At 48.6% G+C, this 22,892-nt stretch overlaps 1 protein-coding gene across 5 annotated transcripts in view; it reads left to right on the top strand.

The window, feature by feature from the left end:
• The window catches only part of NOC3L (NOC3 like DNA replication regulator), a 64,917-nt gene that overhangs the window by 32,201 nt on the left and 9,824 nt on the right, over positions 1–22,892 (top strand). For all 5 annotated transcript variants that reach the window (XM_085874513.1, XM_085874530.1, XM_085874497.1 and 2 more), the window contains 5 exons: positions 9,780–9,964; positions 10,334–10,462; positions 13,318–13,437; positions 14,264–14,344; positions 15,736–15,836. In XM_085874513.1, coding sequence (XP_085730639.1) covers positions 9,780–9,964; positions 10,334–10,462; positions 13,318–13,437; positions 14,264–14,344; positions 15,736–15,836 — 616 coding nt within the window. The remainder of the gene's footprint in view (positions 1–9,779; positions 9,965–10,333; positions 10,463–13,317; positions 13,438–14,263; positions 14,345–15,735; positions 15,837–22,892) is intronic.

The following is a 22,892-nucleotide window of genomic DNA, read 5'->3' as shown; positions in this document are numbered from 1 at the left end:
CCGTCTCAGATCCTTGGTCAGAGTCCAAGTCACGCATCCATAGAGCAAGACTGGAAGTACCAAGGACCTGAAGACTCGGACTTTCGTCCTCCCGCACAGGTACCGGCAGCGCCACACCCCATGATCCAGTGAATCCATGACTCCCCAGGCCCGTCCCAGACGTCTATTGATCTCTGACTCGCAGCCAGCTGATACATGAATATCACTGTCAAGGGAAGTGAATCTCTCCACGACCTCAACATCCTCACCACAAACAGACACAGACAGGACAGCAGCATCCAATATGTCACCGAAAGCCTGGATCTTAGTTTTGACCCAAGAAACCCGTAATCCCAGCGGCTCCGACTCCTCATTCAGCACCTCGAGGGCCCCCAAAAGGATGTGTAAAGTCTCTGCAAAGAAGACTGCATCATCTGCAAAATCAAGGTCGGAGATCTTGACATTCCCAAACGATGCACCGCAGCTTGATCTCTCTGACATCCTCCCTAAAATCCAGTCCATACAAGTGCTGAAAAGTGTGAGGGCCAGTACACACCCCTGATGAACTCCAGTAACAACTGGAAATAAGTCAGAGATGGTACCACCACACTTCACAGCACTCTCAGTACCAGAGTAGAGTTCAGACATCAGATCGATCAGTTTTGGTGGCACCCCACGAAGACCAAGAATCCTCCAGAGGACATCCCGATTCACTGAATCGAACGCTTTACAGAGATCAACAAAGGCTGCAAGCAGCCCCTGCCGAACTCTCGTCTGCGTTCGGTCAGGACACGAAGGGCAAGGATACGGTCAATCGTTGACCTCTTTGGTGTAAAGCCTGACTGCTCTGGATGCTGGTGCTCAAGCAGATGGTGGCGAACCCTATCAAGAATTATCCGAGCAAAGACCTTGCCCGGCACTGAGAGCAGCGTCACCACTCGGTAGTTGTTGCAGTCTTGGCGATCACCCTTCCCTTTCCAGAGAGGGACAACAAGGCCCCTCTTCCAGTCAGTTGGGATGATGCCGGTGTTCCAGGCAGAGCACAAAACTGCATGCAACGACACGAGTGCAGCACTTCCACCAGCCTTGAAGTTCAGCATGGATGCCACAGATCCCTGGAGCTTTGCCCTGTTTCAACTGGTTCACCGCAGCCCGTGTTTCCACAAGCGAAGGTGGACCACAGTTGATTTGAGGGTCAGCAACAGGGATTGTAACACCCTTGACGTCCAACTCGACAGCTGGGGGATCAGCCTGGTACAACCGCTCAAAGTAACCGGCCCAGCGGGCCTTCACTCCAGACTCCTCTGTCAAGAGCCTACCACTCTCTGCTCGAACTTCAGTGCTCCGAGGGATGGGCTTGGATGAACGCAATGCGCGAATTCCCCTGTAAGCGGCACGAGAATCACCTGTCCACATGTGATGCTCTACCCCCTCACAGATTCCTCGCACATTGGCCTCCTTGTCCACCCTCAGTGCACGTACAGTTTTTCGCCTCAGCTCCCTGAACAGCTCAGCTCTGCCATTCAGCCTGGCCCTGCGACTCTGGTCAATGGTATCCAGTGTTCCTTGAGAGACAAAATTCTTCTTTGCCCTGCGGTGAGCTCCAAGACATCCACCGGCAACATCAAGGACGGTGGTCTTGAAGGCACTCCACAACTCTTCAGGACCCCCCAAAGCACCCAGACCCCCCAAGTGTCCACTCAGCCTGTTCGCAAACTCCTCAGCTACTCTCTCATCCCTGAGCTTGCCAACATCCAGCCTCGGCTGGGATGGTACCATTCTCCAGGATTTAAGGTGCAGCTTTGGAGTTGCTACAACAAGCCTGTGGTCAGTATTGAGGAACTGAGCACTCCAGTTGACCCTGCAGTTCTGGATCATCCTCCAACGACCGTCAATTAGGACATGGTCAATCTCCTTTGCCACACCGCCAGCGTTGGAATACCAAGTCCAGCGATGAACATGTGGGCGCTGAAACCATGAACCAGCCACCCTAAGTCTATGACTTCTTGCAAAGTCAAGGAACTTCGTGCTATTCTGGTTCATAGTTCCTGACCCATGGGGACCAACACACACCTCATAACCATCCCTATCAGTTCCAGTCGATGCATTGAAATCCCCCAAGACTAGAAGTGTATCTCCTCTGGGGCACTGATCAACCACAGACTCGAGCGTGGCGTAGAATGCATCCTTCTCTGTGAGATCACTCGCCTCAGTCAGAGCATAAACAGAGACCAGGGAAATGACACCTAAGGAGTGACGAATCCTTAATCTCATAATACGCTCGTTGACCGGTGTTACCTCAATTATCATTGGGGTCAGCTTATTGGACACAGCTCCAGCAACTCCTTGGGTATGGTAACCATCAGAGCGACCAGACCAATAGTAGGTGTAACCACCCACCATTATCTCGCCGCAATCCGGTCTCCGAACCTCAGAGAGAGCTGCAATCCCGATGTCCAAACGCTTGAGCTCAGATGATAACAGAGACAGGTGATCATCCTCTCTTAGGGATAGGACATTCCAGGCACCCACCCGAAAGGACCGCCTCAGGTTAACCCAAGGAGACCGCCGTCTGGTGGACGACACCTCAGTACCACTCCGATGCACTCTCCCGCAATCTGACCCAGGGATGTTACCCCATGGTTTCCCTCCTATCATCAAAGATTGGGGGTCCCGAAGGCTTTGCCCCAATCCCATCATCCGGTGAACTGCCCTGCGAAGGGAAGCTGCACAGGAGGTACTCCCACGGAGTGGGTTTTCAGATTTTTTTGCGTTTTTGCGTTTTGCGGAATGAAGGGTTTTACGGTGGCCGGAGTGCAAATCCTGCCACCAACTTCCTCATAAAAAGTAACCCAACTGCAGGAGGACGTCCGCAGACACAGTTGGGCACTAGATATGGATGGCCGTTGGCTCACAAGGAGCTCCTCCGCCCTTTGACAGGTTTGTTTTTAATCCTGCTGGGTGTCCATATCCAAACACCCTCCTCACCAGAAAACCTGGTGGGGGAGACGGTTTAGTCGCCGACAACCCGACCATGGAACAGGTTAGTACAGGTTTACATGGTACCTGTAGCAGGTCACAGATCGAACCTGACCTGACAAATGAGCCAAAATATTATAACCACTGACAGGTGAAGTTAATAACATTGATTATCTTGTTACAATGGCACCTGTCAAGGGTGTGATATATTAGGCAGCAAGTGAACAGTCAGTTCTTGAAGTTGTTGTGTTGGATGCAGGAGAAATGGGCAGGAGTAATGATCTGAGCGACTTTGACAAGGGCCAAATTGTTATGGCCAGACGACTGGGTCAGAGCATCTCTGAAACGGCAAGGCTTGTGGGGTGTTCCCGGTCAGCAGTTGTCCGACGAGGGACAAATCACAAACCGGCGACAGGGTGTTGGGCGCCCAAGGCTCATCGATGCGCGAGGGCAACGAAGGCTATCCCGTCTGGTTAGAACTGACAGGTCGACTGTGGCACAAGTCACAGAAAATTTTAATGGTGGTCATGGGAGGAATGTGTCACAATCCACAGTGCATCACACCCTGCTGCGTATGGGGCTGCATCGCAGCAGACCGGTCAGAGTGCCCATGATGACCCCTGTCCACCGTCGAAAGCGCCGACAATGGGCAGGTGAACATTGGAACTGGACCTTGGAGCAGTGGAAGAAGGTCGCCTGGTCCGATGAGTCCCGTTTCTTTTAGATCACGTGGATGGCCGTGTACGTGTGCACAGTTTACCTGGGGGAAGTGATGGCACCAGGATGCAATGTGGGGAGACGACAAGCCAGTGGAGGGTGTGTGATGCTCTGGGCAATGTTCTGCTGGGAAACACTGCGTCCGGCCATTCATGTGGACATCAATTTGACACTTATCACCTACCGAAACATCGTTGCAGACCAGGTACACCCCTTCATGGCAGTGGTATTCCCTGATGGCAGTGGCCTCTTTCAGCAGGATAATGCGCCCTGGCACACTGCACGCATTGTTCGGGAATGGTTTGAGGAACATGATGAAGTGTTCACGGTGTTGCCCTGGCCTCCAAATTCTCCAGATCTCAATCCGATTGAGCATCTGTGGGATGTGCTGGACCGACGAGTCCGATCCACGGCGGCTCCACCTCGCAACTTACAGGACTTGAAGGATCTGCTGCTGATGTTTTGGTGCCAGATACCACAGGACACCTTCAGGGGTCTTGTGGAATCCATGGGTCGGCGCTGTTTTGGCGGCACACGGAGGACCAACATCATATTAGGCAGGTGGTCATCATGTTTTGGCTCATCGGTGTATATTTTTGAAATATCATGCTATTCTCTATCAATAGATGAGCTCTATCAATGATGAAGATTTGCCTGAAAAATTATATAATTCTCGTTTCTAGATCCGGATTCGGATCTTCACCAAAATCGAGTCAATTCGTCCTTGTGACACACCCAACCTCTCCACGAAGTTTCATCCAAATCCTGCCACAACTTTTTGAGATATAATGCTATGTATCGTTTTTGGCCCTGTCTCTCAATGGTGAGAATCACTGAAAAATTTATAGTATCCAGATCTTCACCAAAATCTAATCAGTTCGTCCTTATCACACACTGAACCCTCCAACAAATTTCATCCGGATCTGTCCACAACTTTTTGAGATATCCTGTACACAAACATACAGACAGAAAAGGGGTGAAAACATAACCTCCTTCACCTTAGGTGTCAGAGGTAATAATAGGAGTATCATTTGGCAGTAATAATAATGAACATGTAATCCTCACCCTGGCCCAAGCTGCTGCTTCTTGCATATGGCAGCTTGGCTGCCGGGTAGCCAGCATTTTGTTGGGGTGCGACTATGCTGCTGATGCTGTGCCCCTATACCAGTACACCAGTACTCATTTCGCCAACCTCGGAAGGATGACAGGCTGAGTCAGCCCCACCTGGTGTTAATTCAGTGGCCAACGGGGCTCAAACTCAGGACCCTTCCATCCCAAAACAGCCACCCTAACCAGGAAGCCAACACCCGGCTTTGGCCCAAACTCATCTGTGCTTGGTGAAAGGCAAACTAATGCTCAAGCAGGACAGCAGGCGATTATGCTGCAAGGCCCTGAAGACCAATGAGAATTTGGTCCAATGGATAAATGGGCCCCACTAACACAGTACTATAGAAGTAGTACTACAGTACTATAAAAGTAGCTGTGCGTCTGTTGGTTGGACAGTTCCACCCATTGGTTGGACAGTTCGCTTGACTCCACCCAGAATTTTATATTATCGCTGCCATGTTGGTGCTGCACTGCCTTGTGAAATCAAAGACCTCTTCGGAGCTGTCGTCTTCACAATTGCCATGCCCTCCCGATAAGTTTTTCCTTTTGTGTAAAGCGACCAAAGCGACAGTTAAAACGATTTTGAGCCAATGGGCATCATGGGCCTTGTAAATATTGTTGCGAATTCGCGCCCGCCGGCGTGCGAACGGCCACGTAACTCGGATCGCGGCACGTCACCCACCGGACGACAATTCAGTCGTGACCCTCCGGGAATTATCGCCCACAGCCAGTCACGGGTGGGCCTTTCGAGCTCACCACAATCGTGCCAATCGGCCACCCGCGTAGCATAGGGTTGTTCGCCAAACTCGACCTACCTAAGTACCCACGCGAATGGCAAACCGGGCGATCGTACCTCGCCGCAGGTCGACTCCGGACACGAGCCGCTTGGGCGGCCCGTTCCATACTATCGGGATAACCGAGCGGTGTTATCGTCGACCTCGACGGTTCAGATTATTTACCGGGCGTTTTGCACCCACTATGAACCCTTTACGTGAAGCAGGATGGAGTGTCAATTAAAAGGAAGGAGACGAAGCGAAACGGGAATACAGTTCACACAATGCACATTTATTTCCTGGCACACGGAAAGCACGTATCGACAGCCATACAGTCAAAATGCACATAAAGCAAACAAAACAATAAAAGCAACAACGACGCAGAGTTAATAGCGAGTACGCGCACACACGGCAACACTTATACAGCTTTACTTCGCAGACGGCGCCAACACACATTTACACAAAAGCAAAGGAAAGAAGCCACCCTCATAGACAAGGAGGCAGACAGGCCTGTAGGCCAAATGTGTGCGGGACCGAGAGGAGCGGCCAGGTCCGCGAGACTGGGGGGGTCCTACCCGCGTCCTCGTGACGCGTTGGCGGGCGAGCCGCAAATGTGGCCGCGCGGCTGTGCCCCGACTCCGTGCTCCTTGGCGGGTTTCGTTGGCACGACGTTTGGGGTGGGGCCCCCTTTTGCACTATCTCAGCGCGGGGGAAAGGGGAAATTGTTGATGCCCTGAGGGAGGACAATCACTGGCTGGCTTGGGTCCCGCGACGAGACGAGCGATCCCCCACACCGTAACCTCGTCGCCGACCGCCGTCCTTCTCGCCTCGGACCCAAGCTCCTTTGCCTGCAGTTCCACCGCGCGCACTCGCATCGACTTCACCAACGCAACGTGTCCCGAACAGCCCCTTCTCGACGACCCTCTTCAGGCACTCCAGAACTCAACTCTTCCTGCAACTCTTTTCAGTTCCGCACTCTCCTCACCAGACCGACTCGGCTCTGCCACTCTTTTCGCCTTGCGCTCGTCTTTTTATAGGCGGGCAGGAGAAGCCAGTATGCAAATATTCGGATCAGAATGACCTCGGGGGCGGAGCCACGCTCGCCCATTGGCCGGAGGAAACGGGGGCGTGAACCTCCCCTGATCCTAGAATTTGCATGTATCGACTTCACACACACGTGCCTGGAGGCGGAGCCAAGCCACCCCGTGCTCGCTAATTGGACGGAGGAAAAGTGGGCATGTAGCGTTCTTGATCCGAATTTTCCCTCGGAAAGGCCGCTATTCGCGCTCGCGGCTCGGTGCGCTCGGCACCAAACGCCGAACGGGCCCGAGACAGCCCGACGTTCAGTGTTCACAGGTGGTGCGGGAATGGCCGTAGAAGGAGAGAGTTGAAGGTGGTGGAGGGTTTTCGGTGGTGCTTTGATTGTTATGGTGCTGTTTGGGAATGGCGGCGGTGCGATGATGTGGGAGCGTAGATGGTGGCGGTGGCGTGGTTGTTGTGTGATGGCCGTTGAGATGTGGTTGGTTCAAAATAAAGAAGGAACAGAAAAAATGGCTAACTCAAAGCGTCGCAGCCCGGATGAATCACGTAAATTCCCTCTATACAACGGGTTTGGGCTAACTACACATGTACTTAGAGATATCTCACCTTCGGGCCCTTCATGGTATAATGCGAATTTCCACAGCCGTAACAATATACTGTATGTCTCAGTGATCGAGGCAGTGTTATGTTGTTTATACACTGCCCAAATAACTATTTGACATTCTCTCAAGCAACATTTTTACTGCGAAGGTTACGCAGCTCCATGCTATTATTTCTGACCATTTTCTCTTAAAATTGTGAGTTTGATTGTCGACCATGATGGGTTTCTGTGATGTCAGTGATGGCATGATCGGGGAATTAAATATTTTGCTGTTTAAATATCTGCTAGAGCAGTCAGGCTTTTCACCGAAGAGGTCAATGATCGACTGTATCCTTGCTCTTGGGATTCTTACCGACCACTGATGAGAGTTTTGGCAAGGGTTGCTCGCAGCCTTTGTTGGGTACCGCAAAACGTTTGTTTCACTTCTTCTGCATGCCCTCTGGAGGATTCTCGGTCCTTGTTTGGGTGCCACCAAAACTGATCAATCCGATTTCTGAACCAATGGTACTGAAGTGCTGTGAGATGTGGTGGTTCCTCTGGGGCTATTTTTGTGGTGGTTCCTCTTGGCCTTCTGACACTCTCGGGCTATTTTTGACTGTTTCTGATGATATTTTTGACAGAAAAATAAAAATAAAACCTTCCCTTCAAATTCGCATTCGGGTTATTTTGGCAAATGTATATATATTTTTTTGCGTTTGGGTTCCCCTTTCAGGAAGGAAGCATGCAAGCTTTGCATGGTTTGAATGTGACATGACGTGTGAATGACCAACTTGTAATCTTTACCTGATTTGGTTGAAAGCCAGGTAGCAACAGATTTTGTCTGGTGAAGAATCTTTCAGCAGAGTGTGGAGTCTGCAACAACATATCAAAGGCAGTTTTGCAGAGAGAACTAGAAGGGCACTCGGTGGAGTGGTCAGGCACGCAATGCCTGATCCACAAGAACATGTCGGGCCCAATACATTTTTGAAATCTCATGCTATGCAGCACGATATCGTATTTGGCCCGATCTCTCGATGGTGAAGAATCACTTAAAAAAAAATTAAACAATTCTCGTATCCAGATCCAGATCCGGATCTTCACCAAAATCGAATAAATTCGTCCTTGCGACACACCCAACCTGTCCACCAACTTTCGTCCGAATCCGTCCACAACTTTTTGAGATATCACGCTATATATCATTTTTCGCTCTATCTGAATGGTGAAGAATCACTTTAAACATTTCATTAGTCGAATCCCGATCCAGATCTTCACTAAAATCGAATCAATTTTTCCTTCTCTCACACCGAACCTGTCCACAAAATTTCATCTGGATCCGTCCACTACTTTCTGAGATATGCTGTACAAAAACAGACCAAATGGACAGACCAACAGACAGAAAGGGGTGAAATCATAACCACCTTTACCTTCGGTGGTGGAGGTAGTAATAGGCAGTTGATTTATTACCTTTGCCACCAAAGATGGACGGAGGTTATGTATTCACCCCATATTTGTCTGTCTTTGAGCAGGATATCTTCAAAAGTTATCGACGGATTCAGTCGAAATTTGGTGAACTGGTTGGGTGCGTGACAAGGACAATTTGATTTGATTTTGTTGAAGATCTGGATCCGAATACAGTTACTTAAAATTTTCAGTGATTCTTCACCAATGAGAGAGTAAGCCTGGTGGTGTCTTCATGGTAAAGGTGACTGGCTTAAGATCATAGGGTCTTGAATTTGATCCCCTGTCGTCCCGTTGAAATAACACCAGGTGGGTTGACTCAGCCTGTCATCCTGAAGTCAGAAAAATGAGTACCAGCCTTCTGGTAACGGGGCACTGCATCAGCAGCACAGTAATGTCTCCAGACAAATTATGCTACCAGAAGCCGCAGGCTGCATACAAAACAATTGAGAGATCGGGCCAAACACGATATATAGTACAATATCTCAAAAGGTTTTCGATGGATTCTGATGGAACTTTGTAGACAGGTTAGCTGTGTGATGAGGAATATCTGATTTGATTTTGGTGTAGATCCAGATCCGGATGCAGATCCGATAATCTTTTGAGTGATTCTACACCATTGAGTGATGTAGAATGATTGAGTGATTGAGTGATCTACACCACTGATAGATGGGACTAAAAACGATGCATAGCATGATATTTCAAAAAGTTGTGCAGTTATGACAAAAGTAGGTGGATGAGTTGGGTCGGTGACAAGAATAAGCCGATTCGATTTTGGTTCAGCTCCGAATGCAGATCCGGCCTATCAGTGGGATTCAAATTGTAAAGTGTTCAGCCTGATGGTGGTATGCGTTCTACCGAGTGTCGTTCTAGTTTTAAATAAAGATGAGGTCAAATGATATTACAATGAGGGTTTATTTGGCGACGATAGCACATCGTCATCAATTGTCTCAAAAACAAGACGTATCCAGAGACACTCCTTTCTTCTTCTTGGCACATATGATAGGCTGCTGCATTCTCTCATTCATAATCTGTTGTTCTTGGCTCAGGCCTTTAAAAGTTTCAAAATCTAAGGGTGCACCATTTTGCAGTCCATCGCCTTTGACCTTGAATTAATATGTCTACCTGTCCTCCATTTCCTTCAGCTTGGCAAAAGGGAAGCAGCGGTTCTAAACGAGGAGTGGCAGGAGTGGTGAGTGAGGCATTGCAGGGCCTGGCTGAGGTTGCAGTTCGCTGCCTCTGTCGCCTAGTTGTAGGCCTTCCCCATTTTAACTTTCACCGCAATGTGCTCCTGCTGCTTGTACCTCTGATGGACCATAAGTGTCCGAAGGTAAGATGATTGTTCCACCTTCCTCAACTTTCTTTGTTCATTGTTAGATTATGAATTGAGATTCGGAGCAGCTGCTTGATGGTTTGATCTCAGCACTATCATGCTGGTACAGAAACATCAGGCCTTTGGATATACAAAGGTAAATTATTGACATTTTTTTTTTCTTGTGAACTCGTGACCAACTGAAACCACTGTATATGGTGGTGCTCAAGCTGGTCGGGGTGTTGTAGAAAGCGATGGAACATTATGTATGGCAACACGGTCTGTTGGGTATAATTCTAAAAAACCCGAATTTTTCCTATTTCTGACCTTCCATACTGTTGGAATTATGAGCTAATTTGCCTTCTGCTTCTGTTGCACCCGGTGAAGATTGGTGAATGTTGCCGCGCTGCTATATCCAAAATGTTTCGTGAAGACCGACGAGGGGAGTCATCCCTTGCTGCCACGAGGTTGATCGCCGCACTCATACGGAAGCAAAACTTTCAGCTGCACCCTGAGGTAAGATGCCACTTTCATTAAAGAAAAAAAAATATTCTGCTTCATTGAATGGTCTTGGTGGAGGGGTGGGGGTAGGGAGTTGAGATGTGGGAACTGCCTTCCGCAGTGCCGCCTCTTGTAAAAGTCTCCTGGCAAATGACAATCTCGACCTGTTGCTCTAAAAGGATCGTCAAATGTACCCACCCATCTGTTTCCATGGTTAGCCACTGTAAGAGGTCCAGTCTCTTGATCAGATCTCTCGGCCTCACAATCGGACACCTTCTGAGCTTGACCATACAGCAAAGCTGGCCTCCAAAGCCAACTGTAGACTGGGCTCTTTTGATGGGAAGTCCTTCATTGAAAAATGGGAAGATTCACAAAACTACAAGGCCTTTGCCTGTAGCTCAATGGAGTACTGCTCTTCCCTCGGGGCTGGCACCCCAGCATCACATCTATCTCTCCTCGATGCTGTGGAATGTAAAGCTTTAAATATTGTTGCGGTTGAGGAAATTCGCAAACCACCATTCAGGTCCCGTAGGTGAGATATCTCTGTAAGTACATGTGTAGTTAGCCCCAAACCCGTTGTTTAGAGGGAATAAATGTGATTCATTCGGGCTGCGACCCTTTAAGATAGCCGTTTTTCTGTTCTATCTTTATTTTGAACCAACCACGTCTCAACCGCCATCACACAAAAACCACCAACCGCAACTCCGCTTCACAACAACAACAACAACGCCAACAGCCACGACCTTTACCTTCACAACTCGCTCCCGCAAACATCGCATCACCACCATTCCAAGCGTCACCGTGACCATGGACCACCACTTTAAACCCTCCACCACCTTCGCCTCTCCTTCTGCGGCCATTCCCGCACCACTTGTGAACGCCGAGCGTCAGGCTGTCCTGGCCTCGTGCGGGACGCGCGCCGAGCCGCGGGTGCAAAAAGCGGCCTTTCCGAGGAGAAGTGGGATCAGGAATGATACACGCCCACTTCTGATCCGTCCAATCAGCAAGCGCGGGGCGGTTTGGCCCCGCCTCCAGGCGCGTCGGAGTAGAATCGATATATGCAAATTCGAGGATCAGGGGAGATTCACGCCCCTTTTTCTCCGTCCAATGGGCGAGCGTGGCTCCACCCCCGAGCTCGATCTGATCCAGAAATTTGCATATGGGATCTCCTACACCACTATAAAGCGCCGAGCGCGGGGCGAATTCAGTCAGTTTTTTGGGCTCGGGCGAGTTGGAGAAGCGTGGCAGCGGCAGAGTGTGGCAGCAGCAGTCAAGTCGGGTCTGGAGGAAGTCGGAGTCTGTCGGGGAGCTGCAGAGAGGGGAAGCCGGGAGCGCGGTCGAGGTCGCAGCGGAGTCGCTCGTCGCGGGACCCAAGCAAGCCAGCTATCCTCTTTCCCCAGAGCATCAACAACCTCCCCCGTTTTCCCCCCCCCCGCGCTGAGATAGTGCAAAAAGGGGGCCCTGTGCCCACCCCACTCCAAGCAGTGCCAACGAAACCCGCGAAGGAGTGCGGAGTCGGGGCACCGCCGCCACATTTGCAGCTCATCACAAGACGGGTAGGCTCCACCCGGTCTCGCGGCCCACAGGCCCGTCTGTCCCCTTGTATTTGAGGATGGCCCTTTTCTTTTGCTTTTGAGTATGTGTTGTCGGCACCATCTGTAAAGTAAAACTGTGTAAGTGTTGCTGTGTGCTCGCGTAGTCGGTAGTATCTCTGCTTTGTTGTGTTTCTTTCGTTGCAATTGCTTTTGGTGCATAATTGTTGTAATTGTATATGTGTGCTTTCCGTGTGCCGCGGAATAAATGTGCCTCATGTTGAACTGTTTTTCCCGTTTCGCTTCGTCTTTTCTTTTATTGAATCTCCATCTTACTTCACGTAAAGGGTTGGTAGTGGGCTTAATACGCCCGATAATTAATCGGAACCGTCGAGGTCGACGATATAACACCGCTCGGTTATCCCGATAGTACGGAATGGGTCGCTTCAGTGGCCCGTGTCCGGAGTCGACCTGCGGCGAGGTGCGATCGCCCGGTCTACCCTCCGTGTGGGTACTTAGGTAGGTCGAATTTGGCGAACAACCCTATCCCACGCGGGGGGCCGATTGGCACGATCGTGGTGAGGCCGAAAGGCCCACCCGTGACTAGTTCCTGGCGTTAATCCGAGAGGATCACGACAGAATTGTCCGTCCGGTGGGTGACGTGCCGCGATTCGAGTTACGTGGCTGCTCGCACGCCGGCGGGCGCAAATTCGCAACAATATTATTGGAATCTCTCATGATGGAGGCTGAAGCTCGGTCTGTTGCTGTCACATCGCAGTTTTCTTGGTGGTCTGTTTTCTTGTCACCTCTCCTCTGGTTTGGCTCCCTCTACTCTCTGTGATATGACCCTCCCTATCAACTTCAGGATGCATACTATACATCCTTCCAGTAATCCCCTGGTCAAATCCCCAAGGTCCAGGCTTTCCACATCTCAACTTTTTTTGCTCCTCTTTTATCCCGTTTCAACCACCTTCCGGAGGTGGTTCAATCACACATTCTTCTCTAGGATTTCAAGCAAGTGGTGCATCAGTATCTCATGTCACCTTATTCATAATAATCTCAAGCTCCGTTGACTTACCCAACACAAACCTCTTATTTCCAGGTTACTATGTTTCCTTCCTTCCTTTTCTCCTCTTTTCCTGTTTGTTCATTCCCTTGCTTGTTGTAGCCACCTGTGGTCCCACTGCTCCTCTTCAGTTCTTTGACTTTTTTACCTTCTGTCGCCTCATTTTTCCACGAGCCTAGATTTTGTTTTCAAAGAAAACATTACACATGTTTATAAATAAAATAGAGCATTCAGATTGCTTGAGCGTTTCTGTGGCACAACCTTTTCTCAAGGTGATACGTGTGCTGCTGAACTTGCGGGTCCATGACGTGGAGGTGCAGAAGGATGCCGGAAGCTTGGCTCCCACAAAGAAAGGCAGCCAAGAGGTCAATTTATCCCGTATGCAACGCAAGGTACGCAACTAAACTTGGAATTGATTTTATTACCCCATGCACGTGAAGCGAAAAATAACGTTAAGCAATTGGTTAATGTCCGTCTGTCTGCCTGTACACAAACGTAAGTTTTTATGATTGAGGAGCAACTTGCTCAAATTGAATATTATACTTTGAACATGAATCAGAAAACAAATCTGCCGTTTATCAGTATTTTGTCTCTGAATTTGTCCTGATTGCCCACGTACAGAGAGGAGTGAGATAATTTTCATATGCTGCCTGCCTGCCTGACATTCAAAAAGAAATTGAAAATCATTCCAAACAGGAAACGTACTGTTTTTAAGTACGTCGTTAAAGGACACGTACAACAGGCTTGAAAAAGGAATGTAACATTGAACGTTTAACTAATGTAGCGCATGAATAACTGCGTCAGCGGTGGTAAAACAGCGGTAAATTCTGGAATTTATTTATTTCGACTTTTCCAATTTTTATTTTTATTTGAATTCAATGATGTACTCAAACACTGCGGAACACAAATCCCTTTCTTTATTACTTCCAAGTACCTCCAGTTTTGCAGTACTTAAACATGTTGAATATGGTGATGGTACAGAAGACTGCTTCACGAGCATGAAACCTCCAGAATTATAATTTTTTTTTAAACGATCTTTAAGATCATTATTTTATTTTATTTGAAGTACACACTTGAACACTGTGTTGGTTATCGTATCCATGGGAGGGCAGCAAATGGGCAATGCTGATATCGGATGTAAAGGTGAATTGATAGTTTGCCTGTGGTTCTCAAAATTGGTTTCTTTCCTTGACCATGCTTCAATCCTGTCCTCACTAGCGGCATAAAGCTGAGGAAAAGCTCCAGAGAGAACTCCTTGAGGCTGAGGCCACAGAGAATAAGGAGCTGAAGTTGCGTTTGGTGAGTTTTCCTTCTTCCTTTATAAAACATTAAACATGTGTCATCTTCATCTTCGAAACATCTTGATTGTAATGCTCACCTTTGTCAAGGACATAGATGACGTTGATGCTTGAGCTGTTGAAAATTGGATTAAACACATAGACAGTTGCACTTTGTAGCCCAGTGTTGGCTTAGTGGTTAGGGTGGCGGCTTCGAATCCTCGGGTCCTGAGTTCAAGCCCCATTGGCCGCTGAATTAATATACACCAGGGGGTTGACTCAGCCTGTCATCCTTCCGAGGTCGGAAAAATGAGTACCAGTGTACTGGTAAGGGGGACACTGCATCAGCGGTATAGCCGCGTCCCAACCAATGATGCAACCAGCAGCTACAGGCTGCACTCGATAGAGAGAGTTGCACTTTCACACAACCACGAAGCCGGCCAATCTCAAAGATTGTGTAGTTTCTTGAGCAAGCCTGGTGTTGGCTTAGTGGTTAGGGTGACGGCTTGGGATCCCCGGGTCCTGAGTTCAATCCCCGTTGGCCACTGAATTAATAAACCAGGAGGTTGCTCAGCCTGTCATCCTTCTGAGGTCGGCAAAATGAGTACCAGTGCACTGGTAAGGGGGACACTGCATCAGCGGCATAGCCGCGTCCCAATCAATGATGCAACCAGCAGCCACAGGCTGCAATCGATAGAGAGAGAGTTTCTTGAAAGCAAATCACGACTGGCCTGGCTATCCAGTCCTCCATTCCAGTGAGAAATCCAGTCCTTGGCAAAAACTATAAGTTGTAAAATTCTCAAGATTTGCATGATAAATTGTAAAATCCAGTCAGTCTTAGTTTTTTGGTGGGTTTTCTTTTTTTACTTCAACTTCTAATACTCATGGACTGGCAGGGTGGTCTAGACTCTAGAGGTACGCACACTCGCCTCTGAGCTGTCAAGCCTGTGTTTGAATCTTGGTCCAGCGATAAACTGTCATCCTGGTGTTTCACAGGCAGGGTGATTCATCGATGTGTGTGCCATCCTCCAATGGATGTTAAACTGGGCGTCCCGTCAACCATTATTAGTTGGTGAATGTTACAGATCCCACAGTATGCTTCGCTAAAAGTAGGTGAGCTATTGTTGGCACTGAACAAATTCCAAAGTCCTGCCCTAACTTCCTATGGTGACCTGTTAGGATTGTAACCCAAGCCATGAAACTGCTTTGGTCACAATGCTCTGCATAGAGCTTGGTTCAGGAATGTAGAGCATGTCACTCTGCGTAGAGCATGAATGTAAAAGCTCAATTTTTTTTTTTCCAGATTGATGTGTGAGTGAGAGTAGATTCAGGTAAATGTTCTGGCATCATTTCGTCATTGAATCCTGCATGATAAATGTGAGGGAAGTAACTTCACCCTTTTTACCTCCACAGCAAACAGAAACTTTGAATGTTGTGTTTCTCATCTACTTTCGCATCCTCAAGAAATCTCCCAACCGTAACCTCTTACCTCCTGTCCTCGAAGGACTTGCCAGGTAATTAATCAGCCATGTCTACTTTTTTTTTTTTAAACAGGACATTTGTGAGTGGGCCTGGCCACAGGACTCATGAGACATTGTCCTTGCATTTTAGGATTGATGAGACCCAGTGGACCCAAAATAATAATTTTCCATGAACTCTGCTGAATAATTAATTTAATTTTCCAATGGACTCTGCTGAATATTTTTCCATGAAATGGCTGAGGGAGTCGATTGGCCAAGAGAACACAAGTTTACACACGGTAATCGATTCCAATCAATTGGCGAAAGAAATTGAGCTCTGTGAGCTTCCTCGACCCCGTCGGAGATGTAGTCCGACTTTTGTGCAAAGTGGCACCTTGCAGGCAGGGCTTCAGTGATTGTCCATGAGGCTGGAAGTAAGCTGTCTTTGGTATCGTTGTCAATGATAAAAGGCCTAGTGAAGCTGGACAGTAGGTGTCCTTGGCTATTATGAGCACCGGGAAGGCAAGTGAGTGAAAGTTAAATCATTGGTGCAGTTGTGTTTCCTTCCGACAACCTCAACCACCATGTAGTTATATCACAACCATGTAGTAGTTGTGCAGTTATATCACCAAGCAGTCTTGGCCAAACTTTGCTGGCAAAAATATGTATTCTAAGCAAATGTGGTAACACACAAGGAGACGCAAGGTAATTATACGCAGGTGGAGGCCATTTGGCTCATCATGCCTGTGCCACGTCAACACCAGATCAAAGAAAGAAAAATGTTTTCTGTTTGTTTGTTTGCTTGTTTGTTTTCTTATTTTTTCTTTCTTGCTAGGAACAAAGATGGTTCTTGGGTGAAAACACATCAACGACACAATACCCCTTGGCGAGAACCCCACAAACACTGCACAGATGTACACAATCGCCCATCAATGCTCAAGCTTCCTAAAAGTCCTGCCAACATCCCTCTACCCATCTATCTCCAAGACTTACCAGTATCTATCTAATTCTACTTTAAACTTGTCTACTGTTTCTGCTGCTACTACCTTTCCAGGGAGACCATTCCAAGCATTAACTAATCTCTGATTAAAGACCCCTACCTTGCTACCGTCTTAATTCTCTTTACTCTCAGGCTATGGACCCTGGTCCGATCACTGTCTACTCTGTTGAATAATTCTTCTGCACTTATTTTATCGATACCGTTCATTATCTTAAACATCTCTGGTGTTTCTGTTTGTCTGTTTCTGGTGTATGTTCATCTGTTTCTGGTGTATGTTCCCCCTCCATCCCCTCCCTTACCTCAAATGGCCGCACTGCTGATACCACACGTGATAAAGCTGAATGTCTAAACTCGGTGTTTGCAGCTAAATCTTGTGTCCTAAACCCATCACTTTCTCTACCCACTTTACCTAGTCGCACCCAACTGTCCCTGGACTCCTTTTCTCCTGACAAGGTGGAGAGCTTGCTTTCAAACCTCGAGTCAGATTCTGCAACCGGTCCAGACGGCATCAGCCCACGTGTCCTCAAAGCCTGCTCTTCTGCTCTTGCTCACCCTCTCTCTGTTATATTCACCCTCTCATTTGCTCAAGGTCATCTGCCATCTGCTTGGAAATCTGCTAACATCACTGCCCTGCATAAAAAAGGTGCAAAAACAGATCCCTGTAACTACAGACCAATCAGCCTTCTCCCAATCATCAGCAAGGTTATGGAATCCATCATCGCTTCAGACATGAAATCCTTCCTCTTCTCCAATGGCTTGATTTCCAATCATCAATTTGGTTTCAGACCAGGTCACTCTACCCTGGATATGCTGCTTCTGCTTTCCCATCAATGGATGGAGGTCCTCAATGCCAGACAGGAAATCCGAGCCGTATCCCTGGACATATCACGTGCTTTTGATACAGTCTGGCACCCTGCCCTACTCACCAAACTCTCTTCCCATGGTATTCAAGGCCATCTCCACTCATGGCTCGCAGACTTCCTCTCCTGTCGCAGTCAACGTGTGGCCCTAAATGGAGTTCTTTCATCCCCTCTTCCTGTCCAGGCTGGAGTTCCTCAAGGTAGCGTTCTGGGCCCTGTTCTTTTTCTGGTTTTCATCAATGATCTCTCCGACTCTCCGGAAAATTCTCTATTTCTCTTTGCCGACGACTCCACCCTCTGCCGTACCATCTGTCATCCCTCAGACCGGCAAGCAGCAGCTTCTTCGCTCACTGCAGATCTGGATAAAATCACAAACTGGTCCAACACGTGGAACATGTCTTTCAATCCAGACAAATCTCACACTCTCACTATGTCTCTTCGAAAGGACCGTTTAGAAAACCCCCCCATCCACTTTCTCAACAATCCTCTGGAAGAAGTCTTTTCTTTCAAGCTTCTGGGTCTCACTATCTGCCATGACCTTTCCTGGGAAAGTCACATTTCCAACCTCGCCTCAAAAGCCAGTCGCCGACTGGGAATCCTCCGTCGTGCAAAGTCCTTCCTCGGCCCTCTTGAGCTCCTGACCACTTACAAAGCTTTTGTTCATAGCCTGATGGAGTACTGCTCTCCCCTCTGGGCTGGTGCTCCTGCCTCCCACCTTTCTCGGCTTCACGCTGTCGAAACCAGGGCATTTAAGATCATCGGCATCTCCCGCAATGAAGCTGAGTCTTTGGGCCTCTCACTCAATCACCATAGGTTGGTCGGTGGTCTTTCTGTCTTCTACCGACTCCTCTCCAGCCTTGCCCCCCCCCTGCTCTCTCTGCGATTTGTCCCCACCACATTTCCACAGGGCGCTCAAGGTCCGCCAAAACCCCCTTCTGGTAAAACTACCAAAATCACGAATCGCTGCTCATCTTCACTCTTTCATTCCTCTTTTTTTCCCGCCTTTGGAATAAACTTCCTCACTCTATTCTTTCCATTCTTCCCTCCAGGCTTTCAAAACAGCTGTTCACCACCACCTCTTATCTTCCCCCATCCAAATCCTCGATCTTTTCTCCCTTCCTTCAATTCCCCTGCTTTCCTTCCTGAAAGTCCCTGCAATGTCCATCTTCTCTTCGCCATGTTCCCCGTCCCATCCCCATTCCTCTCCCTTCCACAGTTCACCTAATGTCTCTGTTCCCCACTGTTTTGTCCCTTCCACTCCCGCCCCTCTTGTCTCATGCCCCCTTGCTGTGAGTTGTGTGTTAGCTCTCATACGAGCCTCGACAATGTATACAAAAAAAAAATCTCTATCATATCTCCTCCTAACCACCTCCTTTCTAGTGTATAAAGCCCTGTCTCCTTCAGCCGCTCCTCATAGCCAAGCCGATCTTGGCCCAGAATCAACCAAGTAGTCCTGCGCTGTATCCTCTCTATGGCATCTATGTCCTTCTTAAGTTGTGGTCACGAAAACTGCACACAATATTCTAGATGTAGCCCACACTAAATTCCTGTACAATGTGAACGCCACCTCTTTTGATTTATAAATGATCCCCCTCCGAATACAAACGAAACCCCGATTTGTTCTACCGATAGCTACCTGGCACTGTGCTGACTGCTTACCTCCCAAATCTATTACCACCCCCAGGTTTGACACGTTCGAAGATTACTTCTTGCATCCTGTAATCTCTATTTTCATTGCTCTTTCCCATCCCCAACACCTTCTACTTGCTCAGGTTAAACTCTATCTGCCAATCTTTTGCCCAATCTATGCAAGTATCAATACTTACTTGTATCTCTTCACCACCCCCTCTGCTATCCACTTACCTCCAAACTTTGTGTCATCTCCAAATTTGGAAAGCTTACTCTTTACCCCACTATCCAAATCGTTGATGTAAATAATGAATAGTAATGGTCCGAGTACTGATCCCTGAGGAACCCCGCTACTTACATCCTCCCAGCAAAACATCTTCCCACTCACAGACACTCTTTGCTTCCTATCACGAAGTCAGATTTTAATGCAAATAGCTACCTGACCAGCCACTCCACAAGCCCTCACCTTGGCGAACAACCTCCGATGTGTGACCTTATCAAATGCTTTCTTAAAGTCTCGATATACTAAGTTCACTGCCTTTCCCTCATCCACCCAATCAGACACTTCATAGAACTCGAAAAGGTTTGTTAAACAGGAACTACATTTGGTAAACCCGTGCTGACTACATTTAATTAGTTTGCATTTACTGTATTTAAATGGTTCCTCATCCAGTCCTTAATTAATGTCTCCAACACCTTCCCCACAACTGAAGTCAAACTAACAGGTCTATAGTTTCCCAAATATTCTCTGGATCCTTTCTTAAACAATGGTGTTACATTTGTTACTCTCCAATCCTCCCACTCCATCCTCACCACTGCCTGCACTCGCTCCATCCTCACCACTGCCTGCACTCGCTCCATCCTCACCACTGCCTGCACTCGCTCCATCCTCACCACTGCCTGCACTCGCTCCAACCTCTTCACTGCCTGCACTCGCTCCAACCTCTTCACTGCCTGCACTCGCTCCGTCCTCACCACTACCTCACTCGCTCCGTCCTCACCACTGCCTGCACTCACTCCGTCCTCACCACTGCCTGCACTCGCTCCGTCCTCACCACTGCCTGCACTCGCTCCGTCCTCACCACTGCCTGCACTCGCTCCGTCCTCACCACTGCCTGCACTCGCTCCGTCCTCACCACTGCCTGCACTCGCTCCGTCCTCACCACTGCCTGCACTCGCTCCGTCCTCACCACTGCCTGCACTCGCTCCGTCCTCACCACTGCCTGCACTCGCTCCGTCCTCACCACTGCCTGCACTCGCTCCGTCCTCACCACTGCCTGCACTCGCTCCGTCCTCACCACTGCCTGCACTCGCTCCGTCCTCACCACTGCCTGCACTCGCTCCGTCCTCACCACTGCCTGCACTCGCTCCGTCCTCACCACTGCCTGCACTCGCTCCGTCCTCACCACTGCCTGCACTCGCTCCGTCCTCACCACTGCCTGCACTCGCTCCGTCCTCACCACTGCCTGCACTCGCTCCGTCCTCACCACTGCCTGCACTCGCTCCGTCCTCACCACTGCCTGCACTCGCTCCGTCCTCACCACTGCCTGCACTCGCTCCGTCCTCACCACTGCCTGCACTCGCTCCGTCCTCACCACTGCCTGCACTCGCTCCGTCCTCACCACTGCCTGCACTCGCTCCGTCCTCACCACTGCCTGCACTCGCTCCGTCCTCACCACTGCCTGCACTCGTTCCGTCCTCGCCACTGCCTGCTGCCGCTGCTCACCACTCCCTGCTTCCGCTGCACAATCAGCACTGCCTGCTTCCGCTGCACAATCAGCACTGCCTGCTTCTGCGGCACACTCAGCACTGCCTGCTGCTTCCGCTGCACCCTCAGCATGCCTGATTCCGCTGCACCCTCGGCGCTGCCTGCTTCCGCTGCACCCTCGGCGCTGCCTGCTTCCGCTGCACCCTCGGCGCTGCCTGCTTCCGCTGCACCCTCGGCGCTGCCTGCTGCCGCTGCACCCTCGGCGCTGCCTGCTGCCGCTGCACCCTCGGCGCTGCCTGCTGCCGCTGCACCCTCGGCGCTGCCTGCTGCCGCTGCACCCTCGGCGCTGCCTGCTGCCGCTGCACCCTCAGCACTTCCTTCCTTTTCTTGATGTGACCCACATTCAGCATCTATCACATTTTGTGTACTCCTCTTCCTTTCTTCTTCGCCCTCTTATTGGTTCGCGGGCGCCAGCAGTGACCACTATTTTCGTTGTATTTGTCTGTCTGTCTCTGTCTGTCTGTCTGTCTGTTTGTGACTCTCCAGAGCATAGCTCCATGACGTTTGATGCGATCTTGATGAAAGTTGGAAACAAGCTAGATATCATGGTCACAAGCTAGAGTGGGACAGAATCCAGCAGCAATCCATCCAAAGACTGGTAGGCAGTATGCGCCGACGATGCCACTACCTGTATCCAAAACAATGGTGGCCACACACGCTATTGAAAGGGGACTGACATTGCACCCTGTGCTGTTCTGTACTGGAGAACAAACTTATGAGATGGTGTATCTTGGTCAAAAACTTGAAATGCCATCAATAAAATGCAAATGTTTCAATTAGCAATTGTTGGTTTGTTTTATTTTGAACTGTTACAATTTTATTACATTTCAAACAAGTGGTAAGTTTCTTTTGCGTTTCAGTATATTTCAAAACTGATAACGGGATCGTAAAGCTGGTTGAAAAGCAATGTTCCTAGGTATTTTCAAATATTTTCAACATGCACCGATGATAAGTTGTTGAATGTCACATGGTGGCTTTAAATGAGTTGTGAAAATTTTCAATCTGCTGCCGTTTCCATGACAACGCGCGCCTAATTGTTATTTGTGACGTCGCATCATTTTATTAATGTACGAACAAATAAACACCACACATTCCATGACATTACAGCTTGGACCACCACACGGAAAGGTCAACTAATTCACCAAGTGTCATGCTAAGCACGATTTTTCATTTGTCTGTTTGTCTGTTTGTTTGTTTGTTTGTTTGTTTGTCTGTCTGTTAGCAACTTTACGGCAAAACGGCTTCAGCAAGCACTATCAAATTTAATCCACAGGTGGGCAATGAACCTTGGATGACCCCATTAACTTTTGGGTCCAATTGGATCAAAGGTAAAGGTCACGAAAAGATCAAAATCGTTTTTTGCTCATAACTTCATCAAAAATGATCTGATTTACTTCAACCTAAGCTTATAGTGAACCTTATTCTATTTGTCACTTATAATCCTACCCATTCCTATAGTGAAAAATGCATATTTGTGAAGATCGGTAGGGTCCGAAGTTTTGGGGGTCATGGTCATCGGTCAAAATTACAAATTTTCCATTTTAAATCAAAAAAGGTTAGGAATATGCGTGTTTACTATGGAAGACATATGTCAAGTCCTTTATTGGCTTTCATTTGACACCATGACCACCTTACGTGGCCTTCAAAGGTCAAAATCATTTTACGGTCATAACTTCGTCAAATATGGTTTAATTGACTTCAAACTAAGACTAAAATATTCCTTATTCCATTCCTTATAATCAACATTCAGGTTAAGGATGTATCAAATTTAAATTTGATCCCCAAAATAACTATGCCTTAAATGGGTGGGATTTGTTGTGCCTGGCACCACTTGTTTATTTTTTTTTCTCTTT

Source organism: Eptatretus burgeri, chromosome 1 (genome assembly GCF_056783735.1).
Source record: "Eptatretus burgeri isolate ZD-2024b chromosome 1, Ebu_testis_v1, whole genome shotgun sequence".
NCBI lineage: Eukaryota > Metazoa > Chordata > Myxini > Myxiniformes > Myxinidae > Eptatretus > Eptatretus burgeri.
Note: the sequence above shows the minus strand (reverse complement) of the source record. Positions and strands in the feature narration are given on the sequence as shown.